General features: G+C 40.1%; 1 protein-coding gene across 2 annotated transcripts in view; it reads right to left on the bottom strand.

The window, feature by feature from the left end:
• Positions 1–14965, bottom strand: part of HACD2 (3-hydroxyacyl-CoA dehydratase 2) — a 96640-nt gene that overhangs the window by 36390 nt on the left and 45285 nt on the right. For both annotated transcript variants that reach the window (XM_025376908.1, XM_025376907.1), the window contains one exon: positions 1721–1809. In XM_025376908.1, coding sequence (XP_025232693.1) covers positions 1721–1809 — 89 coding nt within the window. The remainder of the gene's footprint in view (positions 1–1720; positions 1810–14965) is intronic.

The raw sequence follows: 14965 nt of genomic DNA on the forward strand, positions 1-14965 counted from the left end.
AATGGTATCTACACAAAAGTATGGGAGGAAGAAATATCACAGTCCTTGCGTATCTGGAGTTTCACTTTCTGTAGTTTCTGTTACATCTAGTCAACCACAGTCCAAAAATATTAAATGGAAAATTCCAGAAAGAAACAATTCTTAATTCTTAAGTTGTACACTGTTCTCAGCAGCATGATGAAATCTCATGCTGTCCCAATCTATCCCACCTAGGACACAAATCTTCCCTTTGTCCAGTGTATCCATACTGTATATGCTACTGGCCCGTTAATCACTTAGTAGCTAACTTGGTTATTAGTGCTTGTGTTCAAGTAACCCTTATTTAAAAACGGCCCCAAAATGCAAGAGTAGTGATGCTGGCAATTCAGATACGCCAAAGAGGAGCCATAAAGAACTTCCTTGAAGCGAGACAGTAAAAGTTCTCAGTTTAATAACGAAACAAAACAAACTGTATGCTGAAGTTGCTAAGACCTACAGTAGGAACAAATCTTCTATCTGTGAAATTGTGAAGAAGGAAAAATAAATTTGTGCTAGTTTTGCTGGTGAACCTCAGACTGCAAACGTTGCGGCCACAGGCCAGGAGCAGTGGCTCAAGCCTGTAATCCCAGCACTTTGGGAGGCCTAGACGGGCGGATCACGAGGTCAGGAGATCGAGACCATCCTGGCTAACACGGTGAAACCCCGTCTCTATTAAGAAATACAAAAAAACTAGCCGGGCGAGGTGGCGGGCGCCTGTAGTCCCAGCTACTCAGGAGGCTGAGGCCGGAGAATGGCGTGAACCCGGGAGGCAGAGCTTGCAGTGAGCTGAGATCTGGCCATTGCACTCCAGCCTGGCTGACAGAGCGAGACTCCGTCTCAAAAAAAAAAAAAAAAAAAAAAGTTGCGGCCACACGGCATGATAAATGCTTAGTAAATATGTAAAAGGCATTACATTTGTGGGTGGAAGACATAAACAGAAACGTATTTCAGCAGCAATCGGGTTGTGTGCTATCCATGGTTTCTGGTATCCAGTGGGGGTTTTGGAGTGTATTCCCCTTGAATAAGAGGGAACTACTGTATAGGTTTAAAATGATGACTTGGGCCAGGTGTGGTGGCTCATGCCTGAAATCTTAGAATTTTGGGAGACTGAGGCAGACAGATCGCTTGAGCTCAGGAGTTTGAGAGCAGCCTGGGCAACATGATAAAACCCTGTCTCTACAAAAAGTACAAAAAAATTAGCTGGACGGGGTGGCACGTGCCTGTGGTCCCAGCTACTTAGGAGGCTGAGATGGGAGGATTGCTCAAGTCTGGGAGGCTGAGGCTGCAGTGAGCCGTGATTGCACCACTGCACTCCAGCCAGGGTGACAGAGCAAGAGGCCATCTCAAAAACAAAACAAAAATGCAGATGCCCAGAGTTTAGTGTGCTAGATACGAACAAGATATCAGAAAAATATAACTGAGTTTCAGACCACATCCACACCATCTGAACCTCCATGAGAACTCGGATTATAGGACTTCACCATTTAATCAGTCTTCTCTTTAACAACACTGCATATCTGGGGTATGTTTTCCACTATTAACCCAGTTCCTACAGTCAATGTGAGCTTTATCTCAGCTATATTGATATGACCTGGAACTCTGACCTGGAACTCCTTAGCCATAACAAACATGTGAATCAGAAAAGCTGACTAGTGTTTGTTAGTGTTGACATTATTTTATTTTAGTCTATATAAACACTTACCTCTTTGACGCTATGTGTTACTGCCCATATTAGAAAAACTCTTGACATCACCTGGAAAGAAGTCAGGACAACAGAAGATGGAACAATTCCTGAAAGAAATTTTAGGATGGACAAATAAATGTATTGTACTAAGTTTCAATATATAATACATTTTCTAAAACATTACAATTTAAATGTTTAGAGCCAAAATGATCTTGAATAACTGAAAGATGTGTCTATATTGCTATACAGACTAAGTTTTCAATGTAGTCAGTATTAAAACAAAGTTTTCTCCCTAAAAACAATAATATTTTTAATGGTATTACAAAACCATGGGATCCAGGTGCCTTTCTTAACCCTCTCAGAAACCACTGACCAAGTACAGTATTTTTTACACTTACTGTATAGATGGAGAAAGCAAAAGCACTACTTAATCTTTAAAATAAGACTCATTTTACAATATGGGTTTAAAAACAAATAGGCAACAAAGGATGAGAAATCAATCCTATTCGTGTCTAATGAGTGCTGGAAGCTCATGGACATCAGACTTGATACACTATCTAATGGTTAAGTTAGGTAGCTTTTATATATTTTGCCAACAAGCATAACAATATAAAAGACTATTTTTTAAATATTTTTTAATTTTTAAAATCACCTTGTTCATTACAAGCCCTGGCACAATTATCCTCCCAATGTCCTCGAGTTATAACACTGGAGTCACCTTTGATTATTTTATTTATTTGTTTTTTGAGACAGAGTCTCACTCTGTCACCCAGACTGGTGTGCAGTGGTGTAATCTCGGCTCACTGCAACCTCCACCTCCCAGGTTCAAGTGGTTCTTGTGCCTCAGTCTCCCAAGAAGCCAGGACTACGGGAACATGCCACCATGGCTGGCTAAGTTTTTGTATTTTTGGTAGAAATAGGGTTTCACCATGTTGGCTGGGCTGGTCTTGAACTCCTGACCTCAGGTGATCCACCCGCTTCAGCCTCCCAAAGTGCTGGGATTACAGGTGTGAGCCACTGCTCCTCACCATGGTAGCGTACACCTCTAGTCCTATATCTAGGGAGGCTAAGGCAAGAGGATTGCTTGAGTTTGGGAGGTTGAGGCTGCAGTGAGCTGTGATCGTGCCACTGCAATCCAGCCTGGGTGACAGAACGAGGTCCTGTCTCAAAATAAATAAATGAGTAAAAGTAAATAAATACGCAAATAAATGTATAAATGAATTACAAAACCTGGTTATATAATTGTGTAATACAGCTAACAAAGCTAATCAGTAAGTCAAACATTTAGTGAATATATTTAGCCAGATCACACTTAGATGGGACAATATGCAGCTGTGGATTTCCTCTAGAAACCAATCTTTTTTTTAGAAAAAAAAAATATATATATATATATTGAAGATCGAAAGCTCATACACTGCAAAACAAGGCTTATGTTTTAAGCTATTCTTGTAAAATAATGTTTAATGGCAGAATTGTACTCTTCCATATTTCTATTATAACAGACCTATTCTGAAAATTATATTTGGCTTATTAACATGTTAAGTTTCATTTTGCTGGGAGAGGGGGGCTAATGAGGTTGAAGCAATAACTACCTAGGCACCTGTAAGGAAAGCACCCATATAGAGGGAGCCTTTGATTTCTTTGATTTCAAACAACAATAAAAAAAAAAAGTAAAAATAAAAGAACTGAGAATTAAAGGATTTCTTTTTTTTTTTTTAAAAAAAGAGACCAGCCGGGCGCGGTGGCTCAAGCCTGTAATCCCAGCACTTTGGGAGGCCGAGACGGGCGGATCACGAGGTCAGGAGATCGAGACCATCCTGGCTAACACGGTGAAACCCCGTCTCTACTAAAAAATACAAAATTAGCCGGGCGAGGTGGCGGGCGCCTGTAGTCCCAGCTACTCGGGAGGCTGAGGCAGGAGAATGGCGGGAACCCGGGAGGCGGAGCTTGCAGTGAGCTGAGATCCGGCCACTGCACTCCAGCCCGGGCGACAGAGCGAGACTCCGTCTCAAAAAAAAAAAAAAAAAAAAAAGAGACCAGGTCACCCAGGTTGGAGTACATGACGCCATCATATCTCTTACTGCAGCCTCACACTCCTGGGCTCAGGCCATCCTCTCGCCTCAGCGTCCCAAGTAGCTGGGACCACAGGTGCGCCATCATGCCCAGGTAATTTTTTTAAAGGTTTTGTAGAGACAAGGTCTTGCTATGTTGCCCAGGCTGGTTTTGAACACCTAGGCTCACACAATTCTCCTGCCTTGGCCTCCCAGAATGCTAAGATTACAGGCATGAGCCACCATGCCCAGCCAAGAGTAACTTTTTGTTTGTTTATTTTTAAATAGAGTTTCGCTCCTGTTGCCCAGGCTGGAGTGCAATGGTGCGATTTTAGCTCACTGCAATCTCTGCCTCCCGGGTTCAAGTGATTCTCCTACCTCAGCCTCCCGAGTAGCTGGGATTATAGGCACGCAACACCACGCCCAGCTCATTTTTGTGTTTTTAGCAGAGACGGGGTTTCACCATGTTGGCCAGGATGGTCTCGATCTCTTAACCTCGTGATCCGCCCACCTCAGCCTCCCAAAGTGCTGGGATTACAGGTGCTAAGAGTAACTTTAAACAAATGGAACTAGAAGGTCTAGGGGCAAAAACTGCAATTCAGCTGAACACAGGTTTATTAATTATTCCCTCTCTACTATAAATCACCCTTCTCTAGGGAATATAAATTTGTATTTGTCTCCCTTTCAAAAATGCCATACATAAATTAACAGTGTTTTTCTTTTCTTTTTTTCCTTTTTTATGAGACAGTCTCGTTCTGTTGCCCAGGCTGGAGTGCAGTGGCATGACCTTGGCTCACTGCAACCTCTGCCTCCCAGGTTTAGGCAATTCTTGTGCCTCAGCCTCCTAAGTAGCAGGGATTACAGGCATGTACCACCATGCCTGGCTAATTTTTGTATTTTTGTTAGAGGCGGAGTTTCACTATATTGGCCAGGCTGGTCTTGAACTACCGACCTCAGGTCATCCATCCGCCTCGGCCTCCCAAAGTGCTGGGATTACAGGTGTGAGTGAGCCACACCTGGCCAACAGTGTTTTTCTTAAAAATGCTTTAGTATCCACACACACACACAAAATATTTATTATTTAGTGTATTTCTCACCAGCCTTCTAAGTATATTTTAAAACAGTTTAACTTCTACTGTTTATATTGTCTTTTGCTTTTCTCATTTAACATTTTAAGAATTTTCTATCTTCTCTTCTTCAAAAGATTTTAGCTTAAATCATGATATTCCTTTGAGTGAACATGTTTGTTTATTCTCCTTCTGTGGGACATTTAAATTGCCTCGAATTTCTTGATACTATAAATGAAGTAATGAAGCATTACAAATAACACTCAAAATTTGAGGCTTAGACCTTTTTTTAAAAAAAGGATTATTTCCAGGCCGGGCGCGGTGGCTCAAGCCTGTAATCCCAGCACTTTGGGAGGCCGAGACGGGCGGATCACGAGGTCAGGAGATCGAGACCATCCTGGCGAACACAGTGAAACCCCGTCTCTACTAAGAAATACAAAAAATAGCCGGGCGAGATGGCGAGCGCCTGTAGTCCCAGCTACTCGGGAGGCTGAGGCCGGAGAATGGCGTGAACCCGGGAGGCGGAGCCTGCAGTGAGCTGAGATCCGGCCACTGCACTCCAGCCTGGGCTACAGAGCGAGACTCCGTCTCAAAAAAAAAAAAAAAAAAAAAAAAAGGATTATTTCCTTGGGACATTTTCCCAGAAGTAGAAGTACTAGGTCAAATGGCATGAATGTTTTTAAGGCTCTTGAAATATATTGCAAAATTGCTTTCCAAGAAGTTTATTATCAATTTATACTTCTACCAGCAATATACAAAAGTGCCTATCTTAGCATGCCCTTGGCAGTAAATTTAAATCTTAATACGTAATGAACGAAAAGCTGATCATACTTTCTAATTGACGCAGACATCAAGATGTTTCTGGTCTTGCCTGCAGGTGCTCCTACCATCTCTATCCAGTGAACTCGCCTACTTAGACACCTTAATTTCCCCCAAATCATGTCATTCAGACCAACTCTCACTTAGTTTCTCTGTAGCATAGACAACTACTTCAACCAGTCACCCAGCAAACAGCAGTTCAGGCCCTCATGTGACAGCACAATCTCAAAATGTTGTCAAAAGGCCAGCAGTCAAAAGGACCAGTCAAAAGGCCAAGAGCTCTATCCTTAAAATTAAGCTAAAGAACAGAAGGCCACATAGACGGGCCATTATTATCTTAGCTCTGAATAGAAATGGCATCACCAGCTTGGGCTTATCATTATTATCAGGTGAATTTCATAAGAAAATGTCAAAAAAAGGCCGGGTGTAATGGCTCACGCCTGTCATCCCAGCACTTTGGGGGCCTGAGGTGGGCGGATCACCTGAGGTCCGGGGTTTGAAACCAACCTGGCCAACATGGTGAAACTCCGTCTCTACTAAAAATACAAAAATTAGCAGGGCGTGATGGCAGGCGCCTATAATCCCAGCTACTTCAGAGGCTGAGGAAGGAGATCTCTTGAACCCAGGAGGCGGAGTTTGCAGTGAGCCAAAAATGCACCACTGCACTCCAGCCTGGGTGACAGAGTAAGACTCCGTCTCAAAAAAAAAAAAAAAACCACTGTCAAAAAGTATTAATATTATCTTATTTGCCATAGGAATAGTATACAGTATAATGTCCACCCTATCACTCAAACCTCTCATACAGGTAGGAAATTTGTTTTAGAGCTCAATGTTAAGATTGCTCCTTTCCAATAAGAATTATATAACTCAGTCACCCTCTTTAACTTGGTAGCCAGAAACTTTCATGCCAGATTTGAAGCATACTATAGTGTGATATTTTGTGTATGAGCTACCACAAATCCTTGTAGAATGTGGAATATAGATAGACAAGACAGACTAGATTCTCTTTTTTTTTTTTATTAGACAGGGTCTCACTCTGTTGCCCAGACTACAGTGGCATAATCATAGTTCACTACGGCCTCAACCTCCTGGGCTCAAGCAATTCTCCTGCCTCAGACTCCCAAGTAGCTGGGACTAGAGGCATGTGCTACCACGCCCAGCTAATTTTTGTATTTTTAGCAGAGACAGGGTTTCACCATGATGCCCAGGCTGGACTCGAACTCCTAAGCTCAAGAGATCTGCCCGCCTCAGCATCCCAAAGTGCTGGGATTACAGGCATGTGCCTGGCAGATAGATCCTCCTTCTTTCTGGCACTTCTTGCAGTCAGTCCCACTGTTTTTGCATTTATATGCCATTACTTATTATTTGAACACAATGGCATAACATGTTAAAACCCAAATACAGACATTTTTGTTGTTGGCTATTTAAATTGGTTGTTTACAGATGACAGAGAGATTCTGGAATCTTACTAGTAAACTCTCAATGGACTAAAATTCATTCAAAAAAGATGTACCAGACATCTACTATTTGTTAATACTTGTGGAGTGCCTACTCTGTGCCAGGTACTGCTCTCCACACTGGGGATGCAAAGGGAAGACAGTGTCCCTGGTGAGCTCACACTCCCAGGCTATGACTGATATGTTTTAGCATAGTTCTCAAAAATAAGACTTTTTCCTGAAGGTGATGAGGGGTGACCAAACATTTGTAAACAGGAGGATGGCATGATTACATCTTGGTTTCAGAAAGGTATCTCTGTCAGCAGTGCAAATCTTTGGCAAGTCAAGGTTGTAACTTGAGAAATAGTTATGGGAATTTATGTTGAAAGGGCAATGAAATTTTGAAGCAAAAACACGGGCAAATAAAAGAAACATAGCAGTGTGTGTGTGTGTGTATGTGTGGGTGTGTGTGTATGTGTGGGTGTGTGTGTATGTGTGGGTGTGTGTGTGTTAAGCAAAAGCTGTATAAAGGGGATCTGGCAATTGGTTGCTTGCTTCGTGTGTGTGTGTGTGTGTGTGTGTGTGTGTATGTGTGTTAAGCAAAAGCTGTATAAAGGGGATCTGGCAATTGGTTGCTTGCTTCCCCAGAATGAGGGTGCTCTGAGGACTCCCCAAACCACTGAGCCCTGCAAAGTTGGGCAGCACTAGAAATCCTCCCTGCCTGGTGCAACCTTCAGATGGGGCAGGTTAGTGAAGTTGGGAGACTGGCTATACCTGACAAAGACCAGGTTGACAGTTGAGCACAGTCATGCACCACACAATGGCATTCCGGATAATGATGTACTGCATATATGATGATGGTCCCATAAGATTATAATGGAGCTGAAAAATTTCTGTTGCCTAGTAATGTCCATTGTTAACATTATAACGCAACTCATTACTCATATGTTTCTGATGGTGCTGGTATAAACAAATCTATTGTGCTGCTAGTCATATAAAAATATAGCACATTATATAAAAATAGTCATATAAAATATAGCACAGTACATTACATACAGTACATAATACTTGATAATGATAATAAGCAACTAACTGGTTTATATATTTACTATACTATAATTTTTATTGTTACTTTAGAGTACAATCCTACTTACTTAAAAAAAAAAGGTAAGTGTAAAACAGATTTTGGTAGGTCCTTCAGGAGGTATTCCAGAAGAAGGCATTGTTACAGGAGATGGCAGCTCCATGTGTGTTATTGCCCCTGAAGACCTTGCAGTGGGACAAGATGTGGAGGCGGAAGACAGTGATAGTGATGATCCTGACCCTATGTAGACGTAGGCTTGTGTGTGTGTGTGTCTTAGTTTTTAACAAAAAAGTTTTAAAGAGCAAAAAAAGAAATTAAAAATAGGAAAAAGCTTATAGAATAAGGATGTAAAGTATTTCTGTAGAGCTATACAATGTGTTGTGTTTTAAGCTAAGAGTTTTACAAAAAGCAAAAAAGTTAAAAAATTAAGCTTATAAAGTAAGAAGGTTACAATAAGCTAAGGTTAATTTATGATTGAAGAAAGAAAAATATTTTTTATAAATTTAGTAGCCTAAGTGTACAGGGTTCATAAAGTCTACAGTAGAGCACAGCAATGTCCTGGCCTTCACATTCCCTCACTACTCAATGATTCATCCAGAGCAACTTCCAGTCCTACAAGCTCCATTCATGGTAAGTGCCATTTTAAATCTTGTATACCATACTTTTACTGTGCCTTTTCTATGTGTAGATACACAAATACCACAGTGCTCCAACTGCCGTACAGTCCAGTAACCTGCTGTAGAGGCTTATAGCCTAGAAGCAACAAGGTAGACCATATGGCCTAGGTGTGTAGTAGGCTAACATGGCAACAAGAGAAATTAGATCACAGAATCTCCCTAACCAAATACAAAATATACTGAATCAAAAGTAGTAACATTAAATCACAACAACAGCAACAACAACAAAAATTACCAGCAGCAACCAAAAAGGAATAGGTACAACTTAATGCCATGTATTTTAAAACATGTTAGTCAGGAAAAGAAAGATTATGGCACAGTCTCTTCCCCCAAAAGTAATATTGGTGAATCAACAAAATCCTGAATGTTCATTAATGAGCCATATTTGGAGAGAAATACAAATTTCTGGCTAGAGTGTGACAGAACTGGAGGCTGAACAGCAATGGCGAAGTGGGGGAAGTGACTAACTAGGAGCCACCTCATCCATGCTGAGCCTTCCAGGCCCCACACTGAGTTGGAGACTGATACAAAATTCTCTATGGAAACCAGGGACACTTCCTTCAGGGTTGAGGAATCCTACAACAGGGCAATTAAATCTCAGAACAGAAAGCAGTGCCCACATATTTAATACATAGCTCATTCATGTTGCTTAAGATTCAAGAAGTATAAAAAGATACACAGAGAAAATTCTCCCTCCCAATCCCGTCACTGCCCAGGTCCCTTTTCCACAGGTCACCGATTATTAATTCCTTGTCTAGCATTCAGAGATAAAGTATATAAATCAAATATGTAGGTGAATGTATAAAGACATATTTATATACATTCTTTTTTCAATTTTTTGTATAAATGAAGCATTTTATACACGTTCTTCTATACCCTGCTTTTCTTCCTTTAAAATCTATCCTGAAGATCTTCCTATATCAATATGTAAATTTTAATGACTGAGGCTTTATAATGCTTTCATAACCATACACTCTCCTAACCTGTACCCCCATGTCCTCAAGGTGTAGAAAAATGTGTAAAACAGAAAAACTTAAATCCTTAAATTGTAGCTCAGAGGGGAAAACAACTGAATCTGAAATGCAGGGAGGAAGAATTTGGTAATACCTCTGTCAGAGCAAATAAAATTGCTGGACAGAACTGCTAACACTTCAGCAAGATGAAGAGACATGGCAACAACACAAAAGGAATACAAGAAAACAAGGAAACAAAAGGAAACTGCCCATTGCATCCAGGGGGAAAGTCAAAGATTAAGGCAACTGGAAGATATTATGGAAAACAAAGACAAACCAACATAAGGATAATTGTTATCCCCAATGTCGGGGACGTAACATGGAACAGAAACCTGAAATGAAAAAACTAAATCTGCACTGAAAGAACACACAGTTGTTCCACATAACAACTGATAGTGAATGACTAAAACTGAGAAATTGCTTGGTTACAAAAAAAATACTTCAGAGATCCAGACCAAAAAAATTACCTACAAAGTAGTAAAAACTCAGCCTGAGTTTAGACTTCTCCACAGCAACATCCAAAGTAAGAAGGCAATGAAGCAACACTATAAAGGTCTGAGGCAAAGAGAGTATGTTCGAGGATATCATACCCACCCAAGAGGTCATTTCAGTATTACAATAAGGCAAAAAGTGGACATCACCAAATGTGAAAGAACTTTACATACAATGTTTATGTGACCTTAAGAAACACAAGCTGTCAGAAACTCAGCCAAATGAAATAAATCAAAATAAAGAACTCAGGAATGGAGAAGTCATAATAAAAATGCCCATGGTGGGCACTAAATCCATTCAAATATAATATTAAGACCAAACAATTATGGTAATTATGGTCATAGACTATATTATAAATGCTATGAACAATAAATTAGTAACAATTTAAAAATAGGAGAGAGGGAAGAGATACTAATTTCCTTAATAGAATTAAGAGGTATTGCCTAAATATCCTTAATAGAGTTAAGAGATGTTATGTAAAATGAAAATATAGGTAAACACAATTGGAATCCAGAATTTTCATAACTTTTTTCTTAGACAGATATTTTAGTAAATAGTGCTGCCCAGCATGGCAATCCCGGCGCTTTGGGAAGCTGATGTGAAACAATCACTTGAGTCCAGATGTTTGAGACCAGCCTGGATAACACAGTGAGACTCCACATCTACAAAAACTTTTTTAAAAAAATAGCCGGGCGTGGTAGCGTGTGTCGGTAATCCCAGCTACTCAGGTTGAGGTGGGAGGAACGCTTGAACTCAGGAGTTTGAGGCTGCATTGAGCTATGATGGCACCAACTGCACTTCAGCCTGGATGACAGAGCGAGACCCTGCCTCAAAACAACAAATACACACACACACACACACACACACACACACACACACACAGAGTAAAAAAAAGTTTTATAATTTATTTTTGATGAACAACGTTTTTAATAAAAAATGTCTTTTTCATGATAGTATAAGCTATGTCTGTCTACTGTTTCTTTCTCATATTAATATATATGTGAAGAGAATGCTCTCTGGAATGACATTTAACTAGTACTAATGAAGATTAGCTCTACTGATAGAATTTAGAATAATTTTAAACTCCACTTTGTACTTTTCCACATTGCCTAAACTTTTAAAGAACACAAATTAAATTTTCAAAATTAAAAAAAATCATTATTCTTAACAATAAATTAAACTTTTGGCACTAGCAAAAAGATAATTCTAAAAGTGAACCACTTCTAATCTTAAACAGGAATTTTCTTACTTTCTGCTACAGTACAAGCTAATCTCAGGGTAACAGAAAATATTTCTGACCAAAATAGAGGATGGGATATAAAACAGGAGCCAGAGCAGATTCAAACACCATGGGACTCAGGGGAAGAGGATGGCTAGTGTTTTCAGAGGACTGACAGAGGGCAATTCTCTTTTCTTTTTTCCCAGCACATAGAAAACTGGCCATGTCTCTTGGGGTTGCAGCTCCCGACCACCCCCAGAAAGCAATATTCAATACATTTCACATAACATTTAGGTTACTGGGTTCTGACAAAAGAAATTTGTCTTAGACTGAAGCCAATAGCAAAACTATGGTATTTATAAGTTCTGTGGATTTACCTGAAGTTGGCATTTCTGAAATATGTACAAAACTTTAAAAGGGCATTATACTTCCTTTGTGCTAAAAGGATAGTGTTACTACATATATTCATGCTTAATTGTAATGAAACAGAAATGAATATTAAAGGAGAAACATAAGAAATCAAGTATATTGATACTTCATGTGTCATCATTGGTAAGAAGTGTGGGGTTAGACTGAAATCTTTTCCATTTAAGTGACAAAACTAAGTACAGAGTGCTTCTTGAACTAGGGCATGCATACCCAGAAGATGTTAATAGTGGTGTCCAATCCAGTGACATCCTACTAGTGGTCAACTTACTCAAACTCAGCTATATGAACTCAACCAAAACAAAATGAATGGAAAAATAACTTAGTGTGGGCAACTGCACTCAGCATTTTACGATGTGAATATGTGCACCAGAATGAATGGTGGTCTTAGCTCCCTGGCCTCTCAGCATGATTGTGATGTTACTGTTCTTTACACTACCTTTGGATAATGTAGTTTCAATACAACATAGTTCCTTAATGAGAGCCAATTATATCATATGGCATTCAAATGAAGGAAGAATGAACACTTTCAACTGGAGAATAAAGCAGCTGTGCTAGACTTACTAGGAGCCGATACTAAGTTGCACTGTGATGTATGAGTAATTTAAATTTAAGGAATTTTTTCATAGGAATTTTACCCCTACATAAGCAATTCTACTTCAGAAGATATACCCATTGGATATATATCATTATATCTTCATGGAATATTGATTTTCCCTGAAAACTTTGGGGGAAATCCATTTTTACATTAAATAGATAAAAGGGGACCCAAAGGTGTTTCATTTATGGCATGCTACCTTGCCTTTACTCTCAAAACCTTCTGGGGTGAAACTATATTCCCCATTGGTATTTAGAAAACTTGGGAAGAAAAGCTGAAAGAGCACTATAATACATAATAAAAAACACATATGGGGCCGGGCTCAGTGGTTCACGCCTGTAATCCCAGCACTTTGGGAGGCCGAGGCAGGCAGATCACTTGAGGTCAGGAGTTTCAGACAAGCCTGGCCAACATGGTGAAACCCTGTTTCCACTAAAAATACAAAAATTAGCTGGGCATGGTGGTGTGTGCCTATAGTCCCAGTTACGCAGGAGGCTGGGGCACAAGAATCACCTGAACCCAGGAGGACAAGGTTGCAGTGAGCCGAGATCGCGCCACTGCACTCCAGCCTGGGTGACAGAGCGAGACTCGGTCTCAAAGAAAAACAAAATTAAAACAAGTATGGTAGAAGTTAGGCTCAGGGAAAATAATGGTAGAAACAATAACTTAAAATCATGAGAGAAATTAATACCTAAACTAATGCAGAGAGGGCCTGTGCACTTGTTCAAGGTGGACCACAAACTTGGTTCTGAACTCCTTTACAACCAATACAATGAGAGAAAATAATCCAGTTGTACAATTCATAGTGCCCATGAAAGAAATAAAACCTGGGCTGGAGACAGTGGCTCACGCCTGTAATCCCAACACTTCAGGAGGATCACTTGAGTTCAGGAGTTCGAGACCAGCCTGGGCAACATGGCGAGACCTTGTCTCTACTTAAAAAAAAAAAAAAAGACAGGCATAATGGTGCATACCTGTAATCCCAGCTACTCAGGAGGCTGAGATGGGAGGATCACTGAGCCAAGTCTGAGGCTACAGTGAGCCATGATTATGCCACTGCACTCCAGCCTGGGGGACAGAGACCCTGTCAAAGAAAAGAAAGGAAAAAAATCCCGGTGCTTGTTTTTTTTGAGCTGTGTTCCTATATATTAATGAATTTGCTGTACTGTCTTCTAGTTCACTAGATGTTCTGTATTCATTTTCTCTTCTATTTCCTCCATTTCAGATGGCCAACTGTCCATATACCCACACTAGCATCTTACTCATCCACTTATTGAAGTTCTTACGGTTAAAAAATAATAAATTGGTTTCAAGAGAGGGCCCAGAGACCTCTTAAGGGAATGACTTTTTTTGAAAACTTTCTCAAACATTCAGAGCCTCCTCACTTGCTTATTTACTTTTTTTTTTTTTTTTTTTTTTGAGACGGAGTCTCGCGCTGTGTCACCCAGGCTGGAGTGCAGTGGCGAGATCTCGGCTCACTGCAAGCTCCGCCTCCCAGGTTCACGCCATTCTCCTGCCTCAGCCTCCGGAGTAGCTGGGACTACAGGCGCCTGCCACCACGCCTGGCTAGTTTTTTGTATTTTTAGTAGAGACGGGGTTTCACCATGTTAGCCAGGATGGTCTCGATCTCCTGACCTCGTGATCCACCCGCCTCGGCCTCCCAAAGTGCTGGGATTACAGGCTTGAGCCACCGCGCCCGGCCGCTTATTTACTTTTGAGGTCTCCACTCTGAAAGTCTAACCTCAGAATGAGAGCAAAATATAGACATGAAATAAATGACACATATTTCCTTTCTGAATATAACTTAAAAGGGTGTCACATTTTGAAAAAGATGAAAATGTGAAGGTAACAGACATCATTCTCCGAGAGGACACAGTGAGTCAATTATAAGTCAATCAAATCTCTGTATTACAGTTAGCATTCCAATAGTAAATTCCCATCCTATTATTTTTATTGTTTATAGAATACCAGGTGTTTTAGACCAGATTAATTGCAGCCTCGAAATATGAATGGTTCATATGTATTTCACCAGCAAGACCACATCATAGACAGTTTTTTATTTTTTTTTAATTAGTCGAACTGTCAGGGCCAAACAAAACTGAACTTTTAAAAACCAGTTGAACTATTATATATATCATCAATTTTTGCTAACTTATACTAATAATCCTTAAGTACCTTGAATGCTGGATTAAAAAAAAACACTTTACTAGTATTTCTATTACTGTTTCAATATACTCAATACAAAATTGATATTGTATAATTCAATACAAAATTAGTATTTCAAATACTGTTTCAATATAGTTTTGAAATTGTTTTTATGCAAAGCTTTTCAAAAAGCTAAACCCAGCGGGGCACAATGGCTCATGTCTGTAATCCCAGCA

Source organism: Theropithecus gelada, chromosome 2 (genome assembly GCF_003255815.1).
Source record: "Theropithecus gelada isolate Dixy chromosome 2, Tgel_1.0, whole genome shotgun sequence".
Classification (NCBI taxonomy): domain Eukaryota; kingdom Metazoa; phylum Chordata; class Mammalia; order Primates; family Cercopithecidae; genus Theropithecus; species Theropithecus gelada.